The sequence below is a fragment of the Macaca mulatta genome, chromosome 5 (assembly GCF_049350105.2).
Source record: "Macaca mulatta isolate MMU2019108-1 chromosome 5, T2T-MMU8v2.0, whole genome shotgun sequence".
Taxonomy (NCBI): Eukaryota; Metazoa; Chordata; class Mammalia; order Primates; family Cercopithecidae; genus Macaca; species Macaca mulatta.
The window spans coordinates 57372684-57399100 of NC_133410.1; the positions used below are offsets into that span (position 1 = coordinate 57372684).

At 40.7% G+C, this 26417-nt stretch overlaps 1 protein-coding gene across 1 annotated transcript in view; it reads right to left on the reverse strand.

Annotated features, from left to right (window-relative positions):
* Window positions 1–9053, reverse strand: part of SHROOM3 (shroom family member 3) — a 348763-nt gene extending 339710 nt beyond the window's left edge. Inside the window, exon 1 of the mRNA XM_078003460.1 lies at window positions 8062–9053. Within this exon, the coding sequence (XP_077859586.1) occupies window positions 8062–8229 (168 nt within the window). The 5' untranslated portion in view covers window positions 8230–9053. The remainder of the gene's footprint in view (window positions 1–8061) is intronic.
* Between the last annotated feature and the right edge of the window lie 17364 nt (window positions 9054–26417).

The window sequence follows — 26417 nt, forward strand, 5'->3', positions numbered from 1 at the left end:
AAACTGAGGTTCAGGAAGGCTATTACTTGCCATGGTCACATAGCCAGTAAAAGCTACAGTAGAAATAAAACTTATTTATTTCCACTCTGAGCCCTGTATTGTCTGGGATGTATGCTTTTTTCTATGCTGGAAAACCTCACCTAAAATGAAAATATATATATATATACACACACACACACACAGACACACATTCATATATACATATATGTGACATATATATAACATAGAAATTACAAATATAAATTAATATACATGTACCAAAGAACATTCAAAAATAAAGGTTTAGGCCAGGCACGGTGGATCACTCCTGAAATCTCAGCACTTAGGGAGGTTGAGGCGGGCAGATCACTTTAGCTCAGGAGTTTGAGACCAGCCTGGGCAACATAGCAAAACTCCACCTCTACAAAAATTAGTTGGGTGCGGTGGTGTGCACCTTTAATCCCAGCTACTCAGGAGGCTGAGGTGAGATCACCTGAGCCCAGGGAGGTCAAGGTTGCAATGAGTTGTGATCACACCACTGCACTCCAGCCTAGGTGATGGAATGAAGCCTAGTCTAAAAAACAAAAAAAAAAATTAAATAATCTCAAAAATCTCCAAGAAAAAAATACAGCTTAAAATGGAGAAGAAGAAAACAAATAGATATTGAGGAATGAAAAAATGTAGTTGACATAAGAGCAAATTCAGGCTCAGATACCCAGGACAGAGTGTTCTGCACATCAGTCTGCCAAGTCAGGAAAGCTTCCTCTGAAGGCAGAAGAGAATCACTTCCATTCTACAAATCAAGATCCACAGTGTACCAATGTAGCCTTTGTGGAGAAAGTCATTAGAAGAGGGGGAGAAACAGCGCTTAGATTTAGTAGAGAATCTTCGCCTCATTTTGTTTCATTGAGGAGTGCCTGGGATGTCAGAGCACAAGAGATGGATGGACTCCTGGGATGAACCAAGTCGGAGAACAAGGACTCTGCACCACAGCCCTTTGGATAAGATGTTCACTGTTTGGAACTACATCAAAGGGAGAGATGTGGAAGAGTCTGTCTATGGACTAGTTAAGATCCAGCATGTCCTTTGAGGTTTTGTTTTTTCAAAAATTGATAGAAAGTCTCTCATTATACCTCTCCAATCATACTGTGGGCTCACTAAAATGAGATGAATCTTTCCTAAATTAAATTGTGCCCCCTGCATAGGAGGCAAAGCTTTGGGAATCTATTAGCTGTGAGAGAAAGCAGAGTTCTTACCGATGCTGACACCCATTTGGTACAGCATGTCAGCATGCTACTTGAATAAAAGTTATTTTCAACAACATTCATAGGAAATATCAAAATTAATTTGTCTAAAAACGTGTAAGACTTTAACTAAAATTTAGTTAATTCTTAAAGGTTTAAAAATTAAAGAAAAACATGAGTTTTCCTTTTTTCCCAATCTAATTCAATTCAACAGACATCACATTACATATGTGCATATGAAAGACATGGTCAGACTCAGCCCAACTTAACCTGCTTGCCTTATGTTTTTAAACAGGTTTTTCTAGTAACCTGTGTGCACACTGGCCTAGATAGCGTCTAACAAAGATTTTTAAGAATATCCTCTCTAATACTTATCTTCCTCTTTATTCATCCACATTTTCATTTTCATAATTGTTATGCATAGTTTAAGCACCATGAATAATGAAAAGGAGGAGGGAAAGAAGGGTAGGGGAGAGAGAGAGAGAAAAGGAATCAATGAAGGGTTAACTTTAGCTTCTGAAAGGTAACAGTCTAACAGGGGAGCTAGGATTCCTAGAAAAGTATAAAGGGCGGGGCTGGGCGCGGTGGCTCACGCCTGTAATCCCAACACTTTGGGAGGCTGAGGCAGGCGGATCACAAGGTCGGGACCATCCTGGCTAACTTTGTGAAACCCTGTCTCTACTAAAAATACAAAAAATTAGCTGGGCGTGGTGGCGGGTGCCTGTAGTCCCAGCTATTCGGGAGGCTGAGGCAGGAGAATGGCGTGAACCTGGGAGGCGGAGCTTGCAGTGAGCCGAGATACTCCAGCCTGGGCAGCAGAGCAAGACTCCATCTCAAAAAACAAACAAAAAAAAAGTATAAAGGGCACAATCAGAGAAAGTAATTACTTCCTTACTAGTTGGGGCTTTACATACACACAGATACATACTCTCAATTTGCTAAGACTGAAACCATCTTGGCAAATAAGTAAACTTTTTTGCATCTCAGTTTTCTCTCTGTGTATGAAGAAAGTTATTACATGATTGCTAGTATTTCCTATAGCTGTACAATCCTATTAATCATTTAACATTTATTGAGCATTTGCTATGTGAAAATGAGAAAGATTTTGCTAAGAGAAGGATATACAGCATGAGTAAAACCCATCTGGCCTTAATGAGTACAATTTATTGGCAGGATGCCAAATGCAAACAACTACCTTTATAGGAGGTAGTTTATATATACCTATATAATAAAAATATATATACCTATATAATATACCTATATAATACCTATATAATAAATATATACCTATATAATAAAAAGCCACTGGGGAGCCAGGTGGGGAGGCTCACATCTGTAATCTTGGAATTTTGGGAGGCCAAGGTGGGCAGATCACCTGAGGTTGGGAGTTCGAGACCAGCCTGACCAACATGGAGAAATGCCATCTCTACTAAAAATACAAAATTAACGGGGTGTGGTGGTGCATGCCTGTAATCCCAGCTACTCGGGAGGCTGAGGCAGAAGAATCGCTTGAACCCAGGAGGTGGAGGTTGTAATGAGCCGAGATTGTGCCATTGCTCTCCAGCCCAGGCAACAAGAGCGAAACTCCATCTCAAAAAAAAAAAAAATAAATAAATAAATAAATAAATAAATAAATAAAATTAGAATAAAAAATAAAGCCACTGGGGAGAGAAGAAGAAAGAAGAATGAATGCAAAGGCAGGACAAAGATAGATTGAGCAATGAGGGAAGAAAGAAACAAACTAGCTGAAGAGGAGCAGAGAGATGAGGCTACCCTAGCAGGAAGGGCCAAGGATGTTAAAGGAAAAAGCAAGAAAGGGAAAATGTCAGAGAGGATTGTCTGTTTTAAAAGGTCAGAATAACAAGTTGATCTAATGTGGTAGTTGGAAGGAGATGGAAAAGATGACTTTGGGTCATCATCCAGATCCAGGTCTTGGGGAACTGTCTAAAAATCCATTTCAAATTGAACTCATGAGTGTGGCTGAAGAGTTGGTAAAATGAGCCTTAAGCACCTCCCCCTCACCTCCATAGATAAAGAATGGAAAGTTGTTGATGAAATAGAGTCAGTGAGTCAAGCCTTGGTGGACAAAGAGGCTAAGATTTGGATTGATAGGAAAAGGGTGGTGATATTGCAGGTGGAGGAAGCAGTTTTGGAGAAGGAGGGGTGACAGTGTGGAAGATGGAACCAATAAGATTTATAATGAGATGGCACAGAGATAGTCCAGCTAGAGCACAGATACCTTCCAGGGGAGTAGAAATCAGAAATATAAGCACTGATGGAGGAGTGCTTCTACCAGCACGTTACTGAGTATTGATGATGTAAGAGACAAGAGAGACCACGGCAGTGGCTTATCTTTAAATTCTGAAGTCCACGTTTGAAAAGCACAAAGAAATGCCTCTACAGGTGGAGACACCATGAACATACTTGCCAAGAACAGCAGGTGTCCCCTTATTTTATGGGTCTTGAACTACTTAAAGGGGATGACTGAGCAGTAGTCAGACCTATTTTATGGAACCTTATTAGATTATGTATTTTTTTTAAAAAATTTCCCTGAATAGATTTAAAAACTTATATAATGAAATATCAATCCCATATTTCACTCAGATAATAATTCTAGAATCTAGAGAGAGTCAAATGTTCAGTAGGCAATGGAGACTGAATGGCATAGGGTGTGAAGCGCATGGACTCTGGAACCAGAATGCATGAGTTCAAATCCTGACTTTATCACTTAGTAGCTATGAGAGCTTCAGCAAGTTACTCAAATTAATTCTGGGTCCGTGTCCCACATATAACATTGGGATAAGAGTGTTACCCTCTCTGTGAAGTTGTGGAAATTAAATGGGTGAACATATGTAGATCTCTTGGAATAGAGCCTGGAACATCATAAGCACTAAGTAAGTACTGGCAGTTGCTGCTGTTGTTGTTTATTGTTGTTACCTGGCTTATGAGCCCTGGGAGCAGGTGCATCCACTCTGCAGGTGGAACTGCTTTTCTGAGCCACAATACAGAGTAAGTGAGTCATAATAAAATCATGCCACCAACTTCCTGGACTATTGAATTACCTGAGCATCCACTTACAATGACAATTTTTTAAAAGGTACCCTTTCTTTTTGAAGTTCACAGATTACAGAGGCTCTTTCCACAACCCCACCTTTCCTTTCCAAGGATACTAAATCCCAAAGAAAGCAATTCAAAAATGATTTATCCTATTGTTACCCTTCGTAGATCCTTTATGCCCATTCATTCTCCTGCTTCATTTATATCTAAAGAAAAATGATATTTCATTTATTATTTGTCATTCATAACCTGGCAGTTTATAGCTGCTTTGTATAATGTGTATGTGCCTTTCATAAGTGTGACTCAATGTGTACTATCCCTTCCCTTCCCCTACAATGGAAGGTCACTCTAACTTGGGAGAATAGCAGACATCTGGTTAGCAGTGTATAAGCTAATGTGCATTTTCTTTCATTGTCTTAGAAAGAAGATGTAGTATACGCATGATCAGCCACCACTTTAGTCTCATCCCTGGTACTGCCTTAATTACACAGACTTCTACCAATGCTCAAATGCCTGGTGTTAGGGAAAATAATGCCCTGTCTCCCCTAAGACGTCTGCATTCTAGTCCCTGAAACCTGTGAATATGTTAGGTTATTTAGCAAAGGTGAATTAAGGTTGCAAATACAATTAAGGCTATTAACCAGCTGATTTTAAAATAGGGAGATTATCGAGGATTATCCTGGTAGGTCCAAGGTAATCACAAGAGGTTTTAAAAGTGAAAGAGAGAGGCAGAGTCACAGGTCAGTTGCAGGGTGAGAAGGACTCAACCTGCTGTTGCAGACTTTGAAGACAGAGGAAGGGGACCATGAGCCAGGGAATGTGGGCAGCCTCTAGAAGTTAGACAGGGCAAGAAAACACATTTTCCCCTAGAGCCTCCAGCAAGGAACACAGCCCTGCTGACACATTGACTTTAGCTCAGTGAGACCTGTGTGAGGTGTGTCACCTACAGAACTGTATGTTGTGTTGTTTTTAAGCCATAAGTTTGTAGTAATTTGTTACAGCAGCAACAGGAAACGAATACATGCCCCAAGTGGAGGTCTGCCTGGCATCCTCATCGGTTCTGTTTTGTCTTTTGCTTATTAATTCAGTAAAAGTTATTGAGTGCCTACTCTGTGCCAGGCACTGTGCTAGATCCTGAAAATGCAAAATGAGTAAGACACAGCCATGCCCTTTCATTTACTCAACAAATATTTGTGTACCTAGGCTCTGATTTAGATGCGATAGAGATGGAAAAAAAAAAAAAAAATAGTCCCTGCCCTAAAAAGGGTCACAGACTTCTGAGAAGGCAATCAACAGAAATAAAATTTTATGATTCAATGTGATACATGCATAATATAGAAGTGTAGAAGGGAGACCACGGAACTCAACTTGGGTGACGTCAGGAAAACCTCAGAGAGAAGAAGAAATGGAGCTTTAATGAGTTTGCCACACAGACAACATGGGGGAAGATGTTCAAGAGCTTCGGAACAATGCAACTCTTGGAATGCAACAAGTGCAAATGAGGAACATTTAAACAGAGTTGAAAATGTTTTACCTCATTTTAGTTACCTTTAATGGAAATAGAAATAGTCACATGTGACTGTGGGCTACCATAGTGGACAGAGCACATTGGACCAGATTGGATCCTTGAAAGAAAGGAGATTGCCTTCTCTTTTCCCTCTTCCCTGCTTCTTACTGACTGGAAAGCAGATGTGGTGGCAAGTCACTTGGATGATGCAGATGAGATATCACTCCAGGATGGAAGTAAGAAAATAGAATAAACTTGGCTCCCTGACACCATAGAGTCATCTTTTGGTTTGGCTTATGCTCAGATTATTACGTTAGAGATATAAATTACTACATTTTTGTTATTTTGGATCTCTTTACAGCAGCCAGACTCATCTCCTACTACACATGTCTGCTAGAATAATGAAAAGCAATAATCATAATCTTTGCTAAGATTTTTTTTGAGCTCCTTCTACATACCAGGCACTAAGCTAAATGCATGGTTGTATTTAAACACAACCCATTAAAGTAGATAGTAGAATAGCTCCATTCTGCAGGTAAAATGGAGGCTTAGAGAAGCTGGCTCATTCGTGGCAGGATTAGACCTTTCTGACAGCAAACTGTCAAATACTGTAGTGTATAGATACAGAATATTTCATCATTAAGGGCCAAATTGTGTACAACTAGACTTTTTAAATGCCGAGACAATATTTATGTTCATTGCAGAATTCTCAGTTGTTATGCAGCAACCATGCCCTCTTTCTTACGCAAAAAGAACCTCAAATCATTCAAACAGTGGCCAACGATTCCTTGACTTCAGGAAGAGTAAGTCCTTATTGCAGAACCTGTGAAAGAAATCCTAATCAGTCTGTATTAATCACTGGCATTTTTTGCCAGTGATTGGCCTAAAGATAGGCATAGGGTACAGTTCTGGTTAATGAGATGTAAGCAAAGGTCTAATGAGAAACAAAAAGCCAAAAACCTGTCTGGAATGAAGAGGCAATGCTGGAGTCGTGGGATCCATCACGCAACCATGAAGACAAAGCCAACATCATAAGAATGGCAGAGTGGAGAGGTAAGCGGGGTCCCTGATCACATTATTGAGCTGCTGCTCTCCTTGCCTGTAAAATCTACCTCCAAACTTCTTGTAATATGAGAAAAACAAACCCCAATTTACCGAGAGCCTCTATAAACTTGGTTTTGAATTTTTTCACAGAGGGAGGGCTTCCTAACTGACACACACTTATGCACATCCTTTCATTTTACTTAAGAAAGTTAAGGAAAAGTCATACAACTTACAATGGTGTCCTGTGCACTCGTGGCTTACCTCTGTGAAACTCAGTTCTCCCTGGCTCATCCACAGTAAGAATTACTTCAGTAATTTGAAAAATTACCTTTTGGAATTATTTCTGGGGATATGAAAAATAACCTGAACCGATAACAGAGCTCAAATGCAATCCATATTACCTTCTTCTCACCCTCAAACTAGAAATTTTTTCTCCCTTAATTACAAATGTTTCTTGATGAATGCACATGTGTGAAAAGCCATTATAATCTGTTGTATCAGACTATTAAATATTCTAAAAATGTAAAAGCAGTATTATAACAAGTAATGTTAATCTGTAGTTTAAGAGAAAAATAAAAATATTAACCCTAGTACATAAAAATTTCATTGGTATGACTACCCACACCAAAAGATAAATGAAGAATTGAGATATGCTGCAAGATGACTAAGGTTTAAAAAGGGATTCAAATATACAGATAAATAAGAGAGGTAGAAATGTTTTGATCTTGAGTTATACTGAAAGCTGATTTAATTCTCCTTTCTGAGTGTGGGGAAAAAAAGCAACACATGGTATTTACGCAATCTATTATCCAGAATTATAAGCAAATTTAAAATATTTTTAGATGCTGTTTTCAGTTAAAGAAAGAAAAAGCAGATATTTTTGTATGCACAAATATATACCATGCCACCATCTTAACCATGTTATTAATCTTTAATCTGATTTATAACTGAAAAGCTCATGTGGTAACTGATTGTATGCGATTTCATTCACAAAAGAGAAGATTATCCATCAAATAGGCACATTTTTCTTGGGATTTCACAGAATAAATGAGCTAGACACATTTTTCTTTCAAATACCAGGCTATCTAAAATATTTCCAGATAATCAGAAAGGCATGAAACAGCAAATTAAGTTATATTAAGGCAGTTATCATTATTTTGCATTTTTGACAAATCTGACAAGTTGAAAACAACAATTTGAATAAAAGGAATATTGGAAAAAGAAACATACCTTAGAGATGATTAATGGTTCTCCGTGCTCCAGGCCACCTTTCAGAGTAAAACCCCAGGGAGCTCCTCCCTCCAGGAATGCCTCCAGATAAATGTACCTTCCCCTGGGGGTCGTGTTAGAGTTTAATGTGGCACTAGGCTTGTGGAAGTTTTCAGTGGTCCTCATCATGCCAACACATGATCCCTCAAGTTAAATTTAAAATGCCTGAAGCAAATTCAGGCAAGCAGTGCTTCTACAGCACAAATTGTCCCATCCTTCAGGATACACAATGGCCAAAAGAGAGGTTTGGAGAAGCAAATTCTTCCATACATAAAATGTTCTTCCAAGCTGAACTCCAAGATGCTGAACCAGAAGGAATTTTCACTTCAATATTTCTGAATGTAAATCTTCCTTCAGGAATTCTGGGTTTTCACTGAAGCCCCCAAGTGGTATACATCTCTACTCCGTTCGTAAAAACTTCCTTCAGTGGCACTGTGAAGATTGCTTTTTTGAGCTTTTATTTCACACATACACACACTAAAACCATTTCTGCCTATTTTACAGAGAAAATTAAAAGCATCTTACAATATAGTAAGAAAATAACAAATACTCAAAGGAATACCTCATTTTTGATTGATTATCAACCCTTTCTTCCTCTCGGAGTGAAATTTACCATTACAATAGCCTCCTCCCTCCCCAGAAGTAGCTTAAAAAGAAAGAAAGCACTTACTATGCTTCGGATCACTTCAGAATTTTCTAACTTGTCCCAAAGAGACAGAGAAGCTGTGCTAAAACTTACTTCTTTTTTTCAACAATAAGTTCATAGTTTGTTTCTTAGGAGAGAAAAAAAAAACCTTTTGCAGGATGTAGAGAAAATGAAAAAGCACGGTAAATTAGTCCTTAATGGAAAAAATATGAAGGTGGCAGCTCAGTTCTTTTCTTTGGTATTTTCAGTGACGATCAGCCACCGCTGTTGCCGCCACAGCCACTTGCCTCCTCTGAGAGAAAGAGTAAGGAAGTTAGAGGAACATGGATTAAGGCAAAGTGAGGCACTGCAACCTTTCTGCACACTAAGCACTGCCATGCAGAATTCAGCTCACCACAAAGACCTGACAATCCAAACAGTCTTACAGTTGATAACACGTAGAAAGTTAAAAATACTATACAGATGGCTAATTACCAAGGGATAGAAAATAGTTCCTAGAATAGCCCTGCCTTGTACCAATTAAAGGAGAATTTCAGGGAGTGAGACACAGGCATTTGCGTGTTTAAAAACCCTCCAGGCAATTCTGCTGTGCAGCCAAGTTTGAGAAGCAATGCCTAAGTGATTTGGGTAAACATTTAAGTACATGTCAAGGTGGTGGCACAAGGGCTTTATTTTTTCATTAGAAGAAAATACTACCAAGTGTAATATACGAAATGGGACTTTCCAATCAAATTTCTGCTTGTTTGACTCAATAAAAACAGGACGCAGGTTTTCTTTTTTCTAGGTTTTCATTGTTATCTACTCCAAGATTATTATCCACTCTTTAAATGAAAAGAAATCTACAATGCCTTGTGGGTAAGTACTAGGTACTCGGGAAGGAATGTTGTTCTGATTTCATGTTATCAATGTAATTTTGTAATAATGTTATATAAAATTTAACATTCATATTTTGTATTAACACTTTGAACAGTAGAAGATAACCATATCTAACCCAGAAGCCTCAGCTATTTAGTTATTGGAGCAGATTAGAATTACTTCCAGGGAATATATGTACTAAAACTTTTTTCTGTTTAAAAGTATGGGATAATGAGAATTCAGTTGAAAACTGAAGTTAAAAACTACTGTGGGGCTTGATAACAATTATTTTGGTGTTTGTACTTACAATTAATGAAAGGCTGATACAGAAAAGCAGGTGTATGATATTAAATTACATGGTATTTAATTTATAACACTGGAGAGGTGTTGTTTGATTTTCAATGGTAACTTCACTTGAAGGGCTCAAAGACAAAAAAAAAAAAAAAAAAGTAAAACCTCATGTAATGGTAGTATGTGAGTGGAAACATGAGGAAACCTAAGGTGTACCAAATGAAAGTATGTGGTAAAAATTGGCTGATTCTTACAGGTAATTTATGCAATTTCTATTGTGGCTTTCTTTTACAGCTTAATTTGTAAATTAGAATAAATGGAGAAACATTAACTTTTCTTTCATTTCAAAGAACATATGTATTTTAAATAAAATTCCTAGGTAAATAAACAGCTTTTTTTCTGAAAAATTATTTTTTGAGGCTCTTATTATGTTACTCCTAACACATTTTGTAAAAACTGGGATTTTACAGAATCCACATTTAATATTAAAAGTAACACAGCTATACAAAATTTCAGTTAGACAGGAGGCACAAGCTCAAGAGATCTATTGTACAGCATGATGACTATATTTATAACAATGTATTGTATATTTGGAAATTGCTAAGATTAGATTTTAAGTGCTCTCACCACAAAAAAATTAATATGTGAGGTAATAGGTTAGTTCCTTGATTAGCCATTTTACAATGTATACTGACATCAAAACATCATGTGGTACACTGTAAGTATATATACTTACAGTATATATACTGGCTATTCTGGCTCACTCACTAACAGTAAAGTAAATTAACTGTAGACAATAAATTGCTTTTTTTTTTGACACAGAGTCTCACTTTGTCACCCAGGCCGGAGTGCAATTTTTAGTTGTCAATTTAAAAAATAATAAACAAAAAAATCAAAGTAATGAAACTAACGGCAAAGGAAATAAGGAAAAGATAATATGAACCCAGTGCTTGTAGACTGATGAAACCTCCATTTTAGATTATCACCAAAAATATTGAAGAAACAAATATATAACTGAAATTGATACATAATCTGAAAAAAATACGTAAAACTTCATTTTGTGGACCTTCAGTATAGCAGCTGATAGACCAGGGTTGGAAGAACTTTTTTCTTCCATCTTCCATTGATCAGATTCAAAGAATGTTAAAGCCGCAAGAGAAAATCCTCCTACGCCCTTGATTTTAGAGGTAAGGACACAGAGGCCACCAGAAGGTTAAATGATCTGACCAGAGTGATCCTGCAAGCAACACAAGCAGGCATGAAATTTAAATCTTCAGATGTTTGGGAATGAAATCTCAAATTAAGTCAGGTGTTTTGCATAGTTTATGGTGAAAAGACAACTTTCCTTTGGTATAGCATTGCTAATTCATAAGGAGAACTTCTGTTAGGGTATGTGATTTGGATGCAAACTCTTAATTACAGAATGCAATCAGACTCTCCTCCCCAAAAAGAGAAAGTCAACCCTATTGTCTCAGGATGCTGACAGTGGAACGAAAGGTTAGGATTTTAATTGAGAACAGCATAGGATTCAGGCTTTCTGATAGAGGATGTCTTTTATGCCCATTCAACATCCCTCTAGGGAAGCACTTCTTCCTCGATCCTGTGGTGCTGGTGGGCTGTCCCTGTCCCAGGCTCCAGGGTGGATGTAATGACCCAGGAATCAAACCACCCCTGGCTCAAATGATTGATATGTGGATGGGCAGGAGACTTAAGTGTGACCAGTGTTATAACTAGAAATGTTACCAGTGCTGTCAAAAAAGGGCATTTTCTCCTATGGGTTGCTAAGTTGGTAGATAAAATTTTGGAGTTGCTGGAAGTCTTTTTTTTTTTTTTTTTTTTTTTTTGAGACAGAGTCTTGCTTTGTTGCCCAGGCTGGAGTGCAGTGTGTGATGGTGGCCTACTGTAGCCTCAACCTCCCAGGCTCAAGCAGTCCTCCCACCTCAGCCCCGCAAGCAGCTGGGACTACAGGTGCATGCCACCATGGCCAGCTAATTTAAAAAATTGTTTTGTACAGACAGGGTCTCACTCTGTTGCCCCGGCTGGTCTCAAACTCCTGGGCTCAAGGGATCCTTCCGCCTCAGTCTCCCAATGTGCTAAGATTACAGGTGTGAGCTGCCACGCCCCAGCTGGAAGTCATCTTTGATATCACATGACTGAGACAGAAACCAGCTCTGAGAAAAGGAGTCTATGATAAGGGTGAGACAGTTCTGGTGATACCATTGAGCCTTGTGCCCAACTGTACCTTACTTAAGCTGGCAATTCTCAAGCTTTTTGGTTTCAGGAACCCTTACATGCTTAAAAATTATTGAAGACTCCAAAGAAATTTTATGTGTTTTGTATCGACCAATATTTGCTGTATTAGAAAATAGAAAAGAACATTTTAAAATACTTATATATTAATTCATGTAAAAATAATGGTAACTCCTTTACATGTTAAAGTAACATATTAATATTTTTATGAAAAATAATTACATTGTCTCAAACAAAAAATATTACCAAGAAGAATGGCATTGTTTCACATATTTGCAACTCTCTTTAATGGTCAGGTTAGTAGAAGGTGGTTGGATTCTACTATCTGCTTCTGTATTCAATTTGTTCGCTATCACATGGCATATAGCCACTGGAAAATTCCACTATACATTTTTGAGAGAGCAAGTGGGAAAGGTAAACAATGTCTTAGTATTATTATGAAAGTGGTTTTGACCCTGAGGACTCTTACCCTCCCAAGTTCCTATGGGGTCATAAAACTGGTAATTGTAGGAGTGGGGTGGCTTTAGGCCACCATGAGCAGACACAGCCAGGCCTAAAGCCACCCCACTCCTACAATTACCAGTTTTATGACCCCATAGGTACCTGTTTGTTTTTTCCTTAAACCAGCTGGGGTTGAGTTTCTGCTTCCTGCAACTGAAAGAGTTTGGAGTAACACACCAGGAAACCCCTTTGTGGTTTTTCCTGGTTTGGGAGAAAATTTAGAGAGGCTTAGCACAGTACCACAAATGAAGCTTCACATTGTGTTTTTCTCTCCATTACTTCTCTCCTTCCTTCTGCCTCTAACTTAGAATTACTCCTACTTTCTTGATCAGATTCTTCCCTTCATGACAAATAGATGCAATGTAGTTTACAACTTTATTTTCTGTCTCTATATGAAAAATTCCCACTGTGAGTTATTGAGCTCATATTGCTGTTACTGGGAATACGGCCCCAGAACAGAAATCAACTCTACCGCTTGTTGAGCATCCCTACACCAAACGGTCTGTTAAATGTCATCTTCCTAATCACTGTTTTGACTTTTTAGCAATTACACATCATTGTATTTGTTAACAGCACTGAAGGAAAAATTAAGTAGATCTTTTGAAAATTCCCATTTCTTATTTTAATTTTTCTTAGTATTCCCTAATGTTTTTCTCTTTATTTTTTGCTAAAACTTTTAATGTGATTGTCAACTTACTGCATTTTTAAAAATGCTTCTAGATTGAATATTTAAGAGTGAAAAGTCACTGGGTTATCTCTGAAAATGAAATCACAGCGACATCTACTGGCTATTCTGGCTCACTCACTAACAGTAAAGTAAATTAACTGTAGACAATAAATTGCTTTTTTTTTTTTTTGACACAGAGTCTCACTTTGTCACCCAGGTCGGAGTGCAATGGCGGTCTCAGCTCACTGCAACCTCTGCCTCCCGGGTTCAAGTGATTCTCCTGTCACAGCCTCCCAAGTAGCTGCGATTACAGGCACACACTGCCACACCCGACTACTTTTTTTTTGTATTTTAGTAGAGATGGGGTTTCACCCAGTCTGGCAATTCTCAAGCTTTTTGGTTGAGACCAGCCTGCTGGTCTCGAACTCCTCAGCTCAGGCAATCCACCCGCCTCGGCCTCCCAAAGTGTTGGATTGCAGGCATGAACCACCACGCCTGGCCTAATAAATTGTTAAATTAGAGGTTTGAAAGTTTATTTAGACTTTCTTAGAAGGCCTCAGAACAATCCTAAATAGACAAAAATCAATCTTATTTTAACGGTTGTGCAATTTCTCTAGGCAGCCTTTCACAGGCATAAAGGATCATGTCTTCATGTGTCTCCTTAAGATTGAGGATCAAAGCATGATGTCAGCTGATTAAAAAAAAAAAAAAAAAACACTGGGCACGGTGGCTCATGCTTGTAATCTCAGCACTTTGGGAGGCTGAAGTGGGTGACTCCTGAAGTGAGGAGTTTGAGACCAGCCTGGCCAACATGGTGAAAACCCATCTCTACTAAAAATACAAAAAATATTAGCGGGGTGGGTGGTGCATGCCTGTAGTCCCAGCTACTCAAGAGGCTGAAGCAGAACACTCACTTGAACCTGAGAGGCAGAGGCTGCAGTGAGGGGAGATCATGCCACTGCACTCCAGCCTGGGTGACAGAGTGAGACTCTGTCTCAAAGAAAAAAAAAAGAAAAGAAAGATTGAGGAAAACTTTCCCAGCTGATATTCCCTCATTTCTCAACGCCATGAAGTGGATTAAATGCTTTCTCTGAAAACAGTCACTCGGAAGACGAATGAAAAAGCACAAAGATTAGATTTAAACGAATCAAGATCTACCTACTAGAACTTCCCCTGAAGCACAGGGCTCTGTAGAATGTTGTGTTCAATACCGGGGTTCTCGAGAAAGGAGGAAGAGAGGATAGATGCTGAATATGCAATTTACAGCATTTGCTTCACCAAATGTCATAAGTTGGTTGCAAAACTATAAAAACACAATCAATTCAAATTATTTGGGAATGATCTAAATGCTCCATGTCTTGACTGAAGCAGTAGTTTCACAGGTGCATATATGTATGCCACAACTCATCATATGGTACACTTTAAATGTATACAGTTTATTGAATGGAAATTATAGCTCAATAAAGTTAGTTGGTTTTTTTGTTTGTTTTTTTGTTTTTTTGAGACGGAGTCTTGCTCTGTCGCCCAGGCTGGAGTGCAGTGGCCAGATCTCAGCTCACTGCAAGCTCTGCCTCCCGGGTACACGCCATTCTCCTGCCTCAGCCTCCCGAGTAGCTGGAACTACAGGCGCCCGCCACCTCGCCTGGCTAGTTTTTTTGTATTTTTTAGTAGAGACGGCGTTTCACCATGTTAGCCAGGATGTTCTCGATCTCCTGACCTCGTGATCCGCCCGTCTCGGCCTCCCAAAGTGCTGGGATTACAGGCTTGAGCCACTGCGCCTGGCCAGTAAAGTTAGTTTTTAAACAACTGAAGGACTTCATGGACAAATGAATAGATAGCCCAAATGCAGAATATACATGCAATGAAATATTATCCAGACTTAAAAATCAATGAAATCTGTGATCTATTGAAAGTCAGCCCTTGACACAAGGATTTGTAATACTTTTTTATTTTAAAAAATGAATGAAATTCTGATATATGCTACTACATAGATGAACCCTGAACACACTATGTTAAACCAGACACAAAAGGACAAATATTGTATGATTCCATTTATATGAGATACCTAGAGTAGTCAAACTGACAGAAAGCGAAAGTAGTATGGTGCTTTCCGGGGATGAGGGACGAGGGAATAAGGAGTTAGTATTTAATGGGTACAGAGTTTCAGTCCAGAAAAATGAAAAAGTTCTGGAGATGGATGGTGGTAATGGTGGCATAACAATATGCCTATGTGAATGCCATGGAATTATACAATTGAAAATAGTTAAAAAGATAAATTTTATGCTATGTATATTTTACCACAGTAAGTTTAAAAAGCGCCTGTAAAAGGTAAAGAAATGTAAAACATGACACTATGATTAATTAGATCATTATTCATCACTTAATCATGGTAAGCATGGTTGTAGTGAAAAGTCACAAAACTGCCAGATGCATAAAGATCCAGATAATAATAATATCTGATGGCACATACTTGATATTAGATCCCTGACAGAAGTCATAACTGTTATATAAGTCATTGTAGTAGGTTATTATTTTGAAACTGTTAGAAATATATCCATAAACTCACACTATTTCTTCCTAAATAGAAGTAAAAGATCTTAATAAGAATATAACTCAGCAAAAGCAATGGCATTGAGATCTTAAACAAAAGACAGTTATGATAAAGGATAAGTTGGCTTCAAAGATGCTAATGACAATGATCTCAATGGCAGGAACAAGACCTAGAGGAGAATAGGCAATCTCCCTTTATTAGCTATCTGACTTCCATCTGCTACTTCTATCCCCTTTTTTCATCAGTCTGTAAAAGAGTTTGTCAATTAAAAAAAAAAAAAAAAAAGACTTGTACTTTTAAAAACCCATATCAGTGTTGGGGGAGAGAATGATTCCAAGGAACACAAGGAACTTTCCGGGGAGACAGAAATCTTGATTGGAGTGTTCGTTACTGGGTACATACATTTCTCAAAACTCATCACTTAAAAGCACACTTAAACTCTCTCCCAGGATGGGATATCATCTTCTCCTGCCCTGGGACAGTGTCTCCCCTAGCTCTCAGGCCTTTAAATTTAGACTAAATTACAACACCAGCTTTCCTGGGTCATCAGCTTGTAGAGGGCATGTTATGGCATTTAGCCTCCAAAATTGTGTGAGCCAATTCCTGTAACAAATCCCCCTCCCCCATCTCTCTGTCTCTGTCCCTCTCTGTCTTTTTCTCTCTCTCCCTACTCTGTAATAAATACCCCCACTTCTGTCTCTCTCTCTCTCTCAATTTATATACACACAAAATTGAGGATTTTTCAGACCTTTGAAAGAAACAAACCACAGATTCAAAAAGCCCAATAAATTATAGACAGGACAGTAAAAATAATTACACACTAATACAACACAAAGAAAAGAACTTACATATGTTTTCTTGCTTTATTCATCTGTTTATTTTTTGGTTGTTTACTCATTGATTTTCTTGTTTTAAAACATGTATTTTCTTTGCTGTTGAAGGTTTCCATCATGTTTATACCTCTACTAATGTTACCTTTATTTAAGCATTCCAAAACAATCTGTGAATCAAAATTTATACGCTGTCAATTTGAATATTTTCCCTTCATAGAAAATAAACGGTTAATCTTGTACTACTTCCATTTTCTAAACCCATATCTAAAAGGCATTCGTTGGTTTTGTCTAGGATTGTAAACTATACCATTGTGATAACAATATAAATGATTTTACTGAAGATTTTTATTTATTATTTATTTATTTTGAGACAGAGTCTCACTCTGTCACCCAAGCTGGAGTGCAGTGGCGCAATTTCGGCTCACTGTAACCTCTACCTACCGGGTTCAAGCAATTCTCCTGCCTGAGTAGCTGGGATTACAGGCAGACACCACCTCGCCCAGCTAATTTTTTGTATTTTTGGTAGAGATGGGGTTTCACCATGTTGGCCAGGCTGGTTTCAAACTCCTGACCTCAAGTGATCCACCTGCCATAGCCTCCCAAAGTGCTGGCTGGGATTATAGGCAAGAGCCACTGCGCCCAGCCTGTTATTCTTCTTTTAAATTTTTATTTTTAAAAGAAAATAGAGACAGAGTCTCTCTATGTTGCCCAAGCTGGTCTCAAACTCCTAGTTTCAAGCAATCCTCCTGCTTCAGCCTCCCAAAGTGTTGGGATTATAGGTGTGAGCCACTAGGCCCGGCCAAGATTGTCTTTAGCATTCTATTAAATATTTTGTCATCATATCGACAAGAAAAAAATTTGATTTTTATGATTTCCACACACAAAAAGTACACTTAAAATGAATGAATTGGCTGGACGCAGTGGCTCATGCCTGTAATCCCAGCACTTTGGGAGGCTGAGGCAGGCGGATCACAAGGTAAGGAGATTGAGACCATCCTGGCTAACACAGTGAAACGCCGTCTCTAATAAAAGTAAACAGAAAAAAGAAAATAAATTAGCTGGGCATGGTGGCGGACGCCTGTAGTCCCAGCTACTCAGGAGACTGAGGCAGGAGAATGGCATGAACCCGGGAGGCGGAGCTTGCAGTCACAGCTCTCCAGCCTGGGCGACAGAGCGAGACTCAGTCTCCCCCCGCAAAAAAAACTGTATTGGAAGTGAAGTATAACTCAAAAAAGTTGAGTTTTAAAACTGCAATCGGCTCCAAAGAACAAAAACATTTCTACTCTTTAAATTAAGATGGCATATGAAAAGTCTTCTTTTAAAACTAATTCAAAAGTAGTCCCATATTAGAAATTACTCACGCTGCCAAGATACGTTCCCAGAAATACAATCACAATTCCTCCTGGAAATGCTGTTCCTCAGAGAGTCATGTGGCTGCTCCCTGCCTCCTTCAAGGTTCTGCTCACACCTGGAGGGGCTCCTCTCTGCTCTGTTTCCATACTGCAACAGTGAAACAGCAAAAGAACTAACATAACTAACTCCATTTTTTATTTAAGGGGATACCCATTCCTGCAAATGGGCTAGGATAATTTTAGAACACTAAGATACAATGCAAAAACTGCAATCATGTAGTCTTAGGAACTAACCCTAGGATTAAAGAAGTAGTATATAAACAGCTATGTTTTGTTAGATTTACAGAAACAAGGAGGTTTGGTTATTGTTACATGAGAGAATGTTACCTAAGGACAAAGAAGTTTCACAAACTTCCCCTGGACCCTTGTTGGTGCCCAGATGTCTGCGGTTCCCTGTCACTTAAACATAAAAGACAAGGCAAAGCTCGCATAATTCTAAGATGGTTCTTTAGGACATTGGTCTGCATCTTCTTTGTTTCCTGGCTCCCCAAAATAAAGTCGCTTTCCTTCCTCCACCTCCTTGTCTCTTGACTGATTGATGTCATGTGGCAAGAACAAGAAGTTTGGACTCAGTCACAATCCATCCCACACTTCCTCTTCTCCTTCCCTGCTTCCTTTGTCCCCATGGCATTTACCACCTTCTAGTACATTAATTCTGTCGCGGTGATTATTTATGATCTGTCCCCCACCACTGAAATGTAAGTAACATGAGGGCAGGGTTTTGGTCCATTTTGTTCACTGATGTTCCTGATACACAGTTGGTGCTCAATAAATATTTGTTGTTTGAACTCAAGCTTTCTAATTAGATATATTTCTCTCCTTGTGTTGCTGGTAGAGAGAAGAAAGTCAGAACATTAACTACATGGTCTTTTAATATTTTATGCTCCATGTACTTGCAAAGTGTATTAGAGATGACTTGCCACTTATCCCCTCCACAATATATATTGATGACTTCTATATGTCCAACTCTGTACTGGGCACTGGGAAAAAGCAGATGCCCAATACAATGTACAACAGAAAGTTTTAAACCATAGTCAGGAAAGGAAAATATCTATTCCCCTAATCCAGGCTGCTATGTAATTCTGCTTTAACACTGTATTTAGTTTTGAAGATCTTTGGCCAAAGAAAAGTTTCAAGGTCTAAATCATAAAGGAAACACAATGGTTAAAGTAATTTCACATAATCTATACCATATGCTAAATTAAAATATGTGTTTTTTTCCTAAGTACCACCTGTTTACAAAACTGGTTATGTCGGATGAAGCAAGACTATTTTTGAACTTAGCAAATTGTGAATTAAATTTTAAGTGACCCTATATATGCATCACGTATATGATATCTGAAGTACTTTTCTGACACAATTTTAACAGAAATTTTTGTACTAAGATAGTTCTACACTTTGATTTTATAGAGTCATAGGGTTTTGTTTTTTTTTTTTTCCCGTTAGAAAAGCCCCTTCTGATATTTCTACATCTCACATTTTGCAGATGAAAATACTAACACTTTGGAAGTTCAAACGGCTTGCTCAAGCTAGTGCCAAAGCTCAGATCAGGCCTGGGTTCTAGGTTCCTGAGCCTTCTGTAAATTGACAGAGTCTTAACTGCATCCTCACAAAACCCAGCCACCATTTGGATTGACATTAGGAGGGACACTGGTTCCTTGAGGGCAGAAACTGGAGCTTCTTTGTATCTCCCCAGTGTCCAGCACAGGGTCTAGTGCACAATTGGAACCAGTGAGGGGAGACACAACAACCTTGGACCTAGGTGAGGACCCTTACTAAAAGAGCTCTTGGTGACTTGGGCCCTAAATGACCACAATGCCCCAACCTCTGCTTGTTCATCCACCCGGCTCAGTCCTCACTGGCCTCTGGGTTGATTTTTCAAACCAACCAACCAAATGCCTGAAAAGCTCTGTCCCACAATATCCACACAGATCCCTTCCCCCAGCCCTACAAGTCACTTTTGAATGTCACTTTATCAATGAGGTCTTCTCAAGACCACACTATGAAACGGCAACTCCACACTCCCTACCTCTGTCTCCACAACTTATCCCCATCTGGCATATTTGAACTTATCTATTCGTGCATTGCTCATCTTCCTCTACAAGAATGTAAGCACTACTAGGGTAGGGACTGTATTTGTTCCCTGCTTTATTTTTGCAACCTACACATAGCGTGTTGTAGGTGCCCTATAAACATGGGTGGAATGAATGAATGAATGGAAAAGGACTTTGGATTCCTTTCTTGATCTTTTAATTCTTTATTTAAAAAGCTAAGAAGCTGTTTTTAATACAATATTTAAAAAATGTTGTAAAACTACAGGACACTTCAAAATGTGATGATTTTATAGTAAAATCAGCGGCACACAACTTTTCGTACACATATGTGGTTGTAGATAATTTCATGCCACACTAATTAACACACCTTTCAATTAAAGACGTTGAAAAGAAAAAAAACCTTTTTGTGTGCGTCCAGGGTACAAGCACAAAATGAGACATCAATGGAAACCATGTATTAGGTATGGAAAATATTTTTCTGTCATTGAACACTCATGTTTTGATATAAAAAAGAAAAAATTAGAAATTGCTTTTCGTGTAACCACAAAACCTAAATTATTTACCTTTCCATGTAATACTTATTATTTCCTGTTAAAATGCTCGATTCTGTAGGTAATCCTAGATCTCTCTGAGCCAATATATGGATTAACTTAAATTACAAAGATATGATAAACAATTTTTGTCATTTAATCTATTTTTATTAAAATTTATAGCTACATTATTTAATGTAAGACTAATATTTCTAATTAACTTATACATAAAAAGTTATTTGCTGTAAGTGTCTGCACAATGTGATTGCTAGTAGAATTAAACGCCGCAGGCTGCATCTGTCAGACACTGGCCTTTCTGGACGCGTTCCATTTGATCGATAATTTGGACAGCAAAAATCTGATAAATTTTATATTAGAGATAACGACAGAGGGTAACTGTAGCACAGCGGAGGGAACAAGTCTCCAGAGGCAGAAGGGTCAGCTATGCCGAGAACACGTTTGAACTTGAAAAACATTCGGGGACTGAGAAAACAGAGCTGCAAAATGTGAATTCTGTTAACTTGAAATGTTCAAACTGCAATGTGAGGAGTGGCAATGGGAGGTGGGTTTGAGGTGGGGTGAGATGGGGGTGTCAGAGGAGGAGGCCCGGTGGGCAACACCAGATTGGGCTTGACTCTTAGGCAGGTAAGAGCTCGGACTGGTGCGGGTCAGTGAGTTATCTGGGAAGACCACGGTGGGGGCAGCTACGACAGTGGTCCGAGGCGCTGGGGTGGGGGCAGGAGTATGGCCGGAGACCAGTTAGGAGGCTGTGGGAGAAGCGGCAGAAGGCGCCGGGTGCAGGCCCGAACCCAGGATAGTTTCTGGGGCAGGGCTCCAGGATTTGTCTACCGGCTGGGTCCACCCCCGCTCCTTAGGGCGCCCGGGTGGTAGTGGGGACTTTGGCGCTCGGTTGCCCCGGAGACGGCGTCCGGCGGGCGGAGTCGCAGGCGCGCGAGGGGGTCCCCGCCTGGTAGCGACCAAGAACCCCCCAAGCACCCCCCTTCTACCCTCCCCCGACTACGAAGCCTCGCAGAGCGTCCTAACCGTCGCCCGTGCGGCTCGTGCAGACCTGGCAGCGTCCAGAGCGCCGCAGCCGCGAGGAGGGACGGGCAGGGGGAGGGGCGCGGGCAGCTTCCGGCGCCGCCGCTGAGGAGGAGGAGGAGCCGCCCCCGCCGCCTCCGCAGGCCTTAGGGGCGGAGAGTGGGGAGCCGCCCCGTCCCAGCCGCCAGGTCGACGCCGGTGGGGCCGCTGCGCCCGCCGGCGCCCCGCGGAGATGCGGCCGGTGTTTTAGGATTAGGTGTTGGTTGCAGGTACAGGCGGGGCGCGGCCCGTGAGACGAGGATGGTGGGGTGGGAGTGGGGTTCTTCTGAGGACCCGGAGCGACTCGTGTTCATTTTCTGGAATCTTCCAGTGCCTCGTGTTTGTTCTGCACATGGTAGATGCCCAATAAATTGTTTCTTTACTGGAATGAACTGCTGTTGTTTTCGGGGATCGCAAGACCCCTGGGGACGGTGGCGCTGAAACCTGGACCTTGAAGAACAAAATAATTTGATTTGTGGGGAAGAGAATCACCGAGTAACCTGTCCCAACATGACTGCCAACTGTATCTGCCGCGCCGCCGCGAACAGGGGGAGGACATGGGGAAGACTTGGCGGTAAAAGAGGACAGCCTCGCATCCGAGACGGAATGGTGTTAAACGCCGGCGCGAGGTCCCTTAGAGCTTGAGCCTTGTCTGTAAACCACATGTGGCGGTCAGAGCTTTCCCCCATTATCAGCATCAATCAGCGGCACAATGAATTCTGGAAAGTCTCCATCCTTTTCCACAGCAGTCTGCTCCAGGCCCCACTCAGGCTGCTCCAGGTTTTGTTTGTGCCTCATGCTGAACTCCAAGGTCAGGGGAAAGTAGAAGTGAGGTAGGCTGTTGCCCAGGTTTTTTGACTGGCAACCAGTTCTTGCTGCTTCTGTCAGCTGCCGATTAAGGTCAGGGCGGGGGTTTGGCGGGGGGAAGGACCAGGGCTTCCACATATCCCAGAGACATGCTGGGTAGTACTGTTTCTCTGCGGAAACTCATCAGGTAGGGGTGGAGGAGTAGTGAGAGAGATGTGGTCCTCCTATCTCCGTACTGCGCTCATTGTTTTTAATCTTGGTATGGTTATCTTACTTGTGTTGTGGGTGAAATGGTTTCTATGCCATAGAGATGATATTATACTCCCAAAACAAATTGAAGACAGCAATTTATTTGTATGTATGCAAAGCTCTTATTGTTGTTGTGCGTTTACAATGAGTACTCAGTGTTATCTAGAATGTAATGAGTGAGCCACTTTAGACCTCCACCGTTTATTAAACAGGGCCTCTTGTGATCCACCCGTCCCCCAGCTAGGTGGCCCCAAATTATATGGTAGGCGGAGCAGTGGCCACTCAAATATATCAGGTCCTAATCCCTGAAACCTGTATATGTTACCTTATAAGGGAAAAGTGCCTTTGCATATGTGATTAAGTACCTTGAAATAGAGAGATTACCGTGAATTATCTAGGTGGATCCTAAATGCAAACGCAAAGGTCCTGAGAGAGAGAGAGAAGCAGACTTGATACAGGCTGAAGAGAAGGCAATATGACCACAAAGGCAGATACTGGAGTGATGTGGCCACAAGTCACCAAATGCCCGGCAGCCAATAGAGCTAGAAGAGACAAGGAACTGATTCTCTTGCAGAGCCTCCAAAGGTGGAGGGAGCCCTGCCAACGCTATGCTTTCTTCCCCATGAGACTGATTTTGGACTCCTGGCCTCCACAATTATGAAAGAATAAGTTGCTGCTGTTTTAAGCTACCGAGTTTGTGATGATTTGTTATGGAAACTGTAGGGAACTAATACATATAAGCGTGCTCATAAATCACATAGCATACTGTACTGATGAATAGTTTACAGGTCTTCAGCTGGGGCAGTAGTGGGGTACAATAGTGGAGATCACTGTATATTTATCTGAATCCTGTAAATCCTAACGAAAGGATTTGAATAGGGAATCTGATAAAAGAAATTTAAGTGGTGCATAGGAAGGAGGTAGTCTGGCATTTAAAGCAATTTTTTAAGAGTATTCCTATTAAAATATCACTATTTGCTCTGGCTAAACAGAATAAAGGTAAAAAGTGGCAAAGGCTTTGTCCTTACCTTAGCTGAATCATTATTGGTTATCCATCATATGTATATTAAGTAAAAGTTGCAGACACCTGGGGATTGAGGTCCAGGCCTGGGGAAAAGAGGGAATGCAGAAGTGCTTCCATGTGTTAAAATATGGCTAAAAGCAACCACTAGTCATCTGGAATAAAGACACTTTGGAGTTTTCAGGATACAGGAAAATTCAGTGTTCAAGTTTAGTGATTCACTTCGGGGACCCAGACAGCTAATTTACATTTCCCACTTTCCTTGATATGGTTTGGCTGTATCCCCACCCACATCTCATCTTGAATTGTAGCTCCCACAATTCCCTGTGTGAGGGACCCAGTGAAAGGTAATTGAATCATGGGGGCAGGTCTTTCCTGTGCTGTTCTCGTGATAGTGAATAAGCCCCACAAGATCTGATGGTTTTATAAAGGGGAGTTCCCCTGCACAAACTCTCTCTTGCCTGCCGCCACATAAGACTTCCCTTGCTTTTCCTCTGTGATCGTGACACCTCCCCAGTCATGTGAAACTGAGTCCATTAAATCTCTTTTTTCTTTATAAATTACCCAGTCTTGGGAATGTCTTTGTCAGCAGTGTGAAAACAAACTAACACACTCCCCACATCTGCTTGCTTTTCAAACTGCTTTATAAGGTATAATTTACATACCATAAAATTCATCTGTTTGAAGTGGACAGTCCAGTGATTTTTAATAAACTTACTGAATTGTACAATCACCACACAGTTCAGTTTTAGAACATTTCCATCATCCAAAAATGATCCCTTGTACCCATCTGTAGTCAATCCCCATTCTCAACCCCAGCACTATCTACTTTTAATGTCTGACCTACTTCAGAGTTGGGTTTTAGTCCCTTTATTGGACTGCTCCAATGGATTTATGACTACTGGCCCCAGCTTCTCCTAGTGTATACTGGAGGATCATATGCCCTTGATTAAAATCCTCCAGCGCTTTGCGTTGCATTTAGAATAAGCCCCAAAGTCTTCAGTATGTGGCCTTTTCAAGGATCCATGAGCTCTACCTCCACCAACCTCACTAACATCTTCTCAGGATAGTGTAGGAAAGGAAGTGATAAGCACAGTGTTCCTTTTGGCATTACACACAGTTGGCCTCCATTAGAAGCCCTCTCATCCCCACTTAGCTACCCTGCAACCTCATTAGCCTTCTTCATTGGGAGTCAGTGAACACTGAGCTCTTCTCATCTTTGGGCCTTTGTGATGGCATTTCCTTTTAAGAAGTTACCCTGGCCCCTGTGAGGCTGACTCCTTTTTGTCATTCAATTCAATGCCACCTCCTTAGAAAGGCCTTCCCTCACCTACCCTAACTAGAGGGGCTGTGTTAGTCTGTTTTCACGCTGCTAAGACATACCTGAGAGTGGGAAGAAAAAGAGGTTTAATTGGACTTACAGTTCCACATGGCTGTGGAGGCCTCAGAATTATGGTGGGAGGTGAAAGGCACTTCTTACATGGCAGCAGCAAGAGAAAATTACCTCCCCCTGGGTCCCTCCGACAACACGTGGGAATTCTGAGAGATACAATTCAAGTTGAGATTTGGGTGGGGACACAGGCAAACCATATCATTCCACCCCGGCCCCTCCAAATCTCATATCTTCATATTTCAAAACCAATCATGCCTTACCAGCAGTCCCCCAAAGTCTTAACTTATTTCAGCATTAACCCAAGTCAGCAGTCCAAAGTCTCATCTGAGATGAGCCAAGTCCCTTCTGCCTACGAGCCTGCAAAATAAAAAACAAGCTAGTTACTTCCTCAATACAATGAGGGCTGTGTTGGGTAAATACAGCCATTCCAAATGGGAGAAATTGGCCAAAACAAAGGAGTTACAGGGCCCATGCAAATCCGAAATCCAGCAGGGTAGTCAAATTTTAAAGCTTCAAAATGATCTCCTTTGACTCCAGGTCTCACATCAAGGTCAACCTGATGCAAGAGGTGGGTTCCCATGGTCTTGGACAGCTCCAACCCCTGTGACTTTGCAGGGTACAGCCTTCCTCCCAGATGCTTTCATGGGCTGGTGTTGAGTGTCTGCAGCTTTTCAGATGCATGGTGCAAGGTATTGGTGGATCTACCATTCTGGGGTCTGGAGGCTGATGGCCCTCTTCTTACAACTCCACTAGGCAGTGCCCCAGTAGGGACTCTGTGTGGGGGTTCTGACCCCACATTTCCCTTCAGCACTGCCCTAGCTGAGGTTCTCCATAAGGGCCCCACCCCTACAGCAAACTTTTGCCTGGGCATCCAGGCATTTCCATACATCTTCTGAAATACAGCAGAGGTTCCCAAACCTCAATTCTTGAGGCCTATGCACCTGCAGGCTTAATACCACATGGAAGCTGCCAAGGCTTGGGGCTTCCACTCTCTGAAGCCACAGCCCGAGGTGCACATTGACCCCTTTCAGCCATGATTGGAGCAGCTGGGACACAGGGCGCCAAGTCCCAAGGCTGCACCCAGCACAGGGACCCTGGGCTCAGCCCACGAAACCACTTTTTTCTCCTGGGCCTCTGGGCCTGTGTTGGGATGGGCTGCCATGAAGGTCTCCGACAT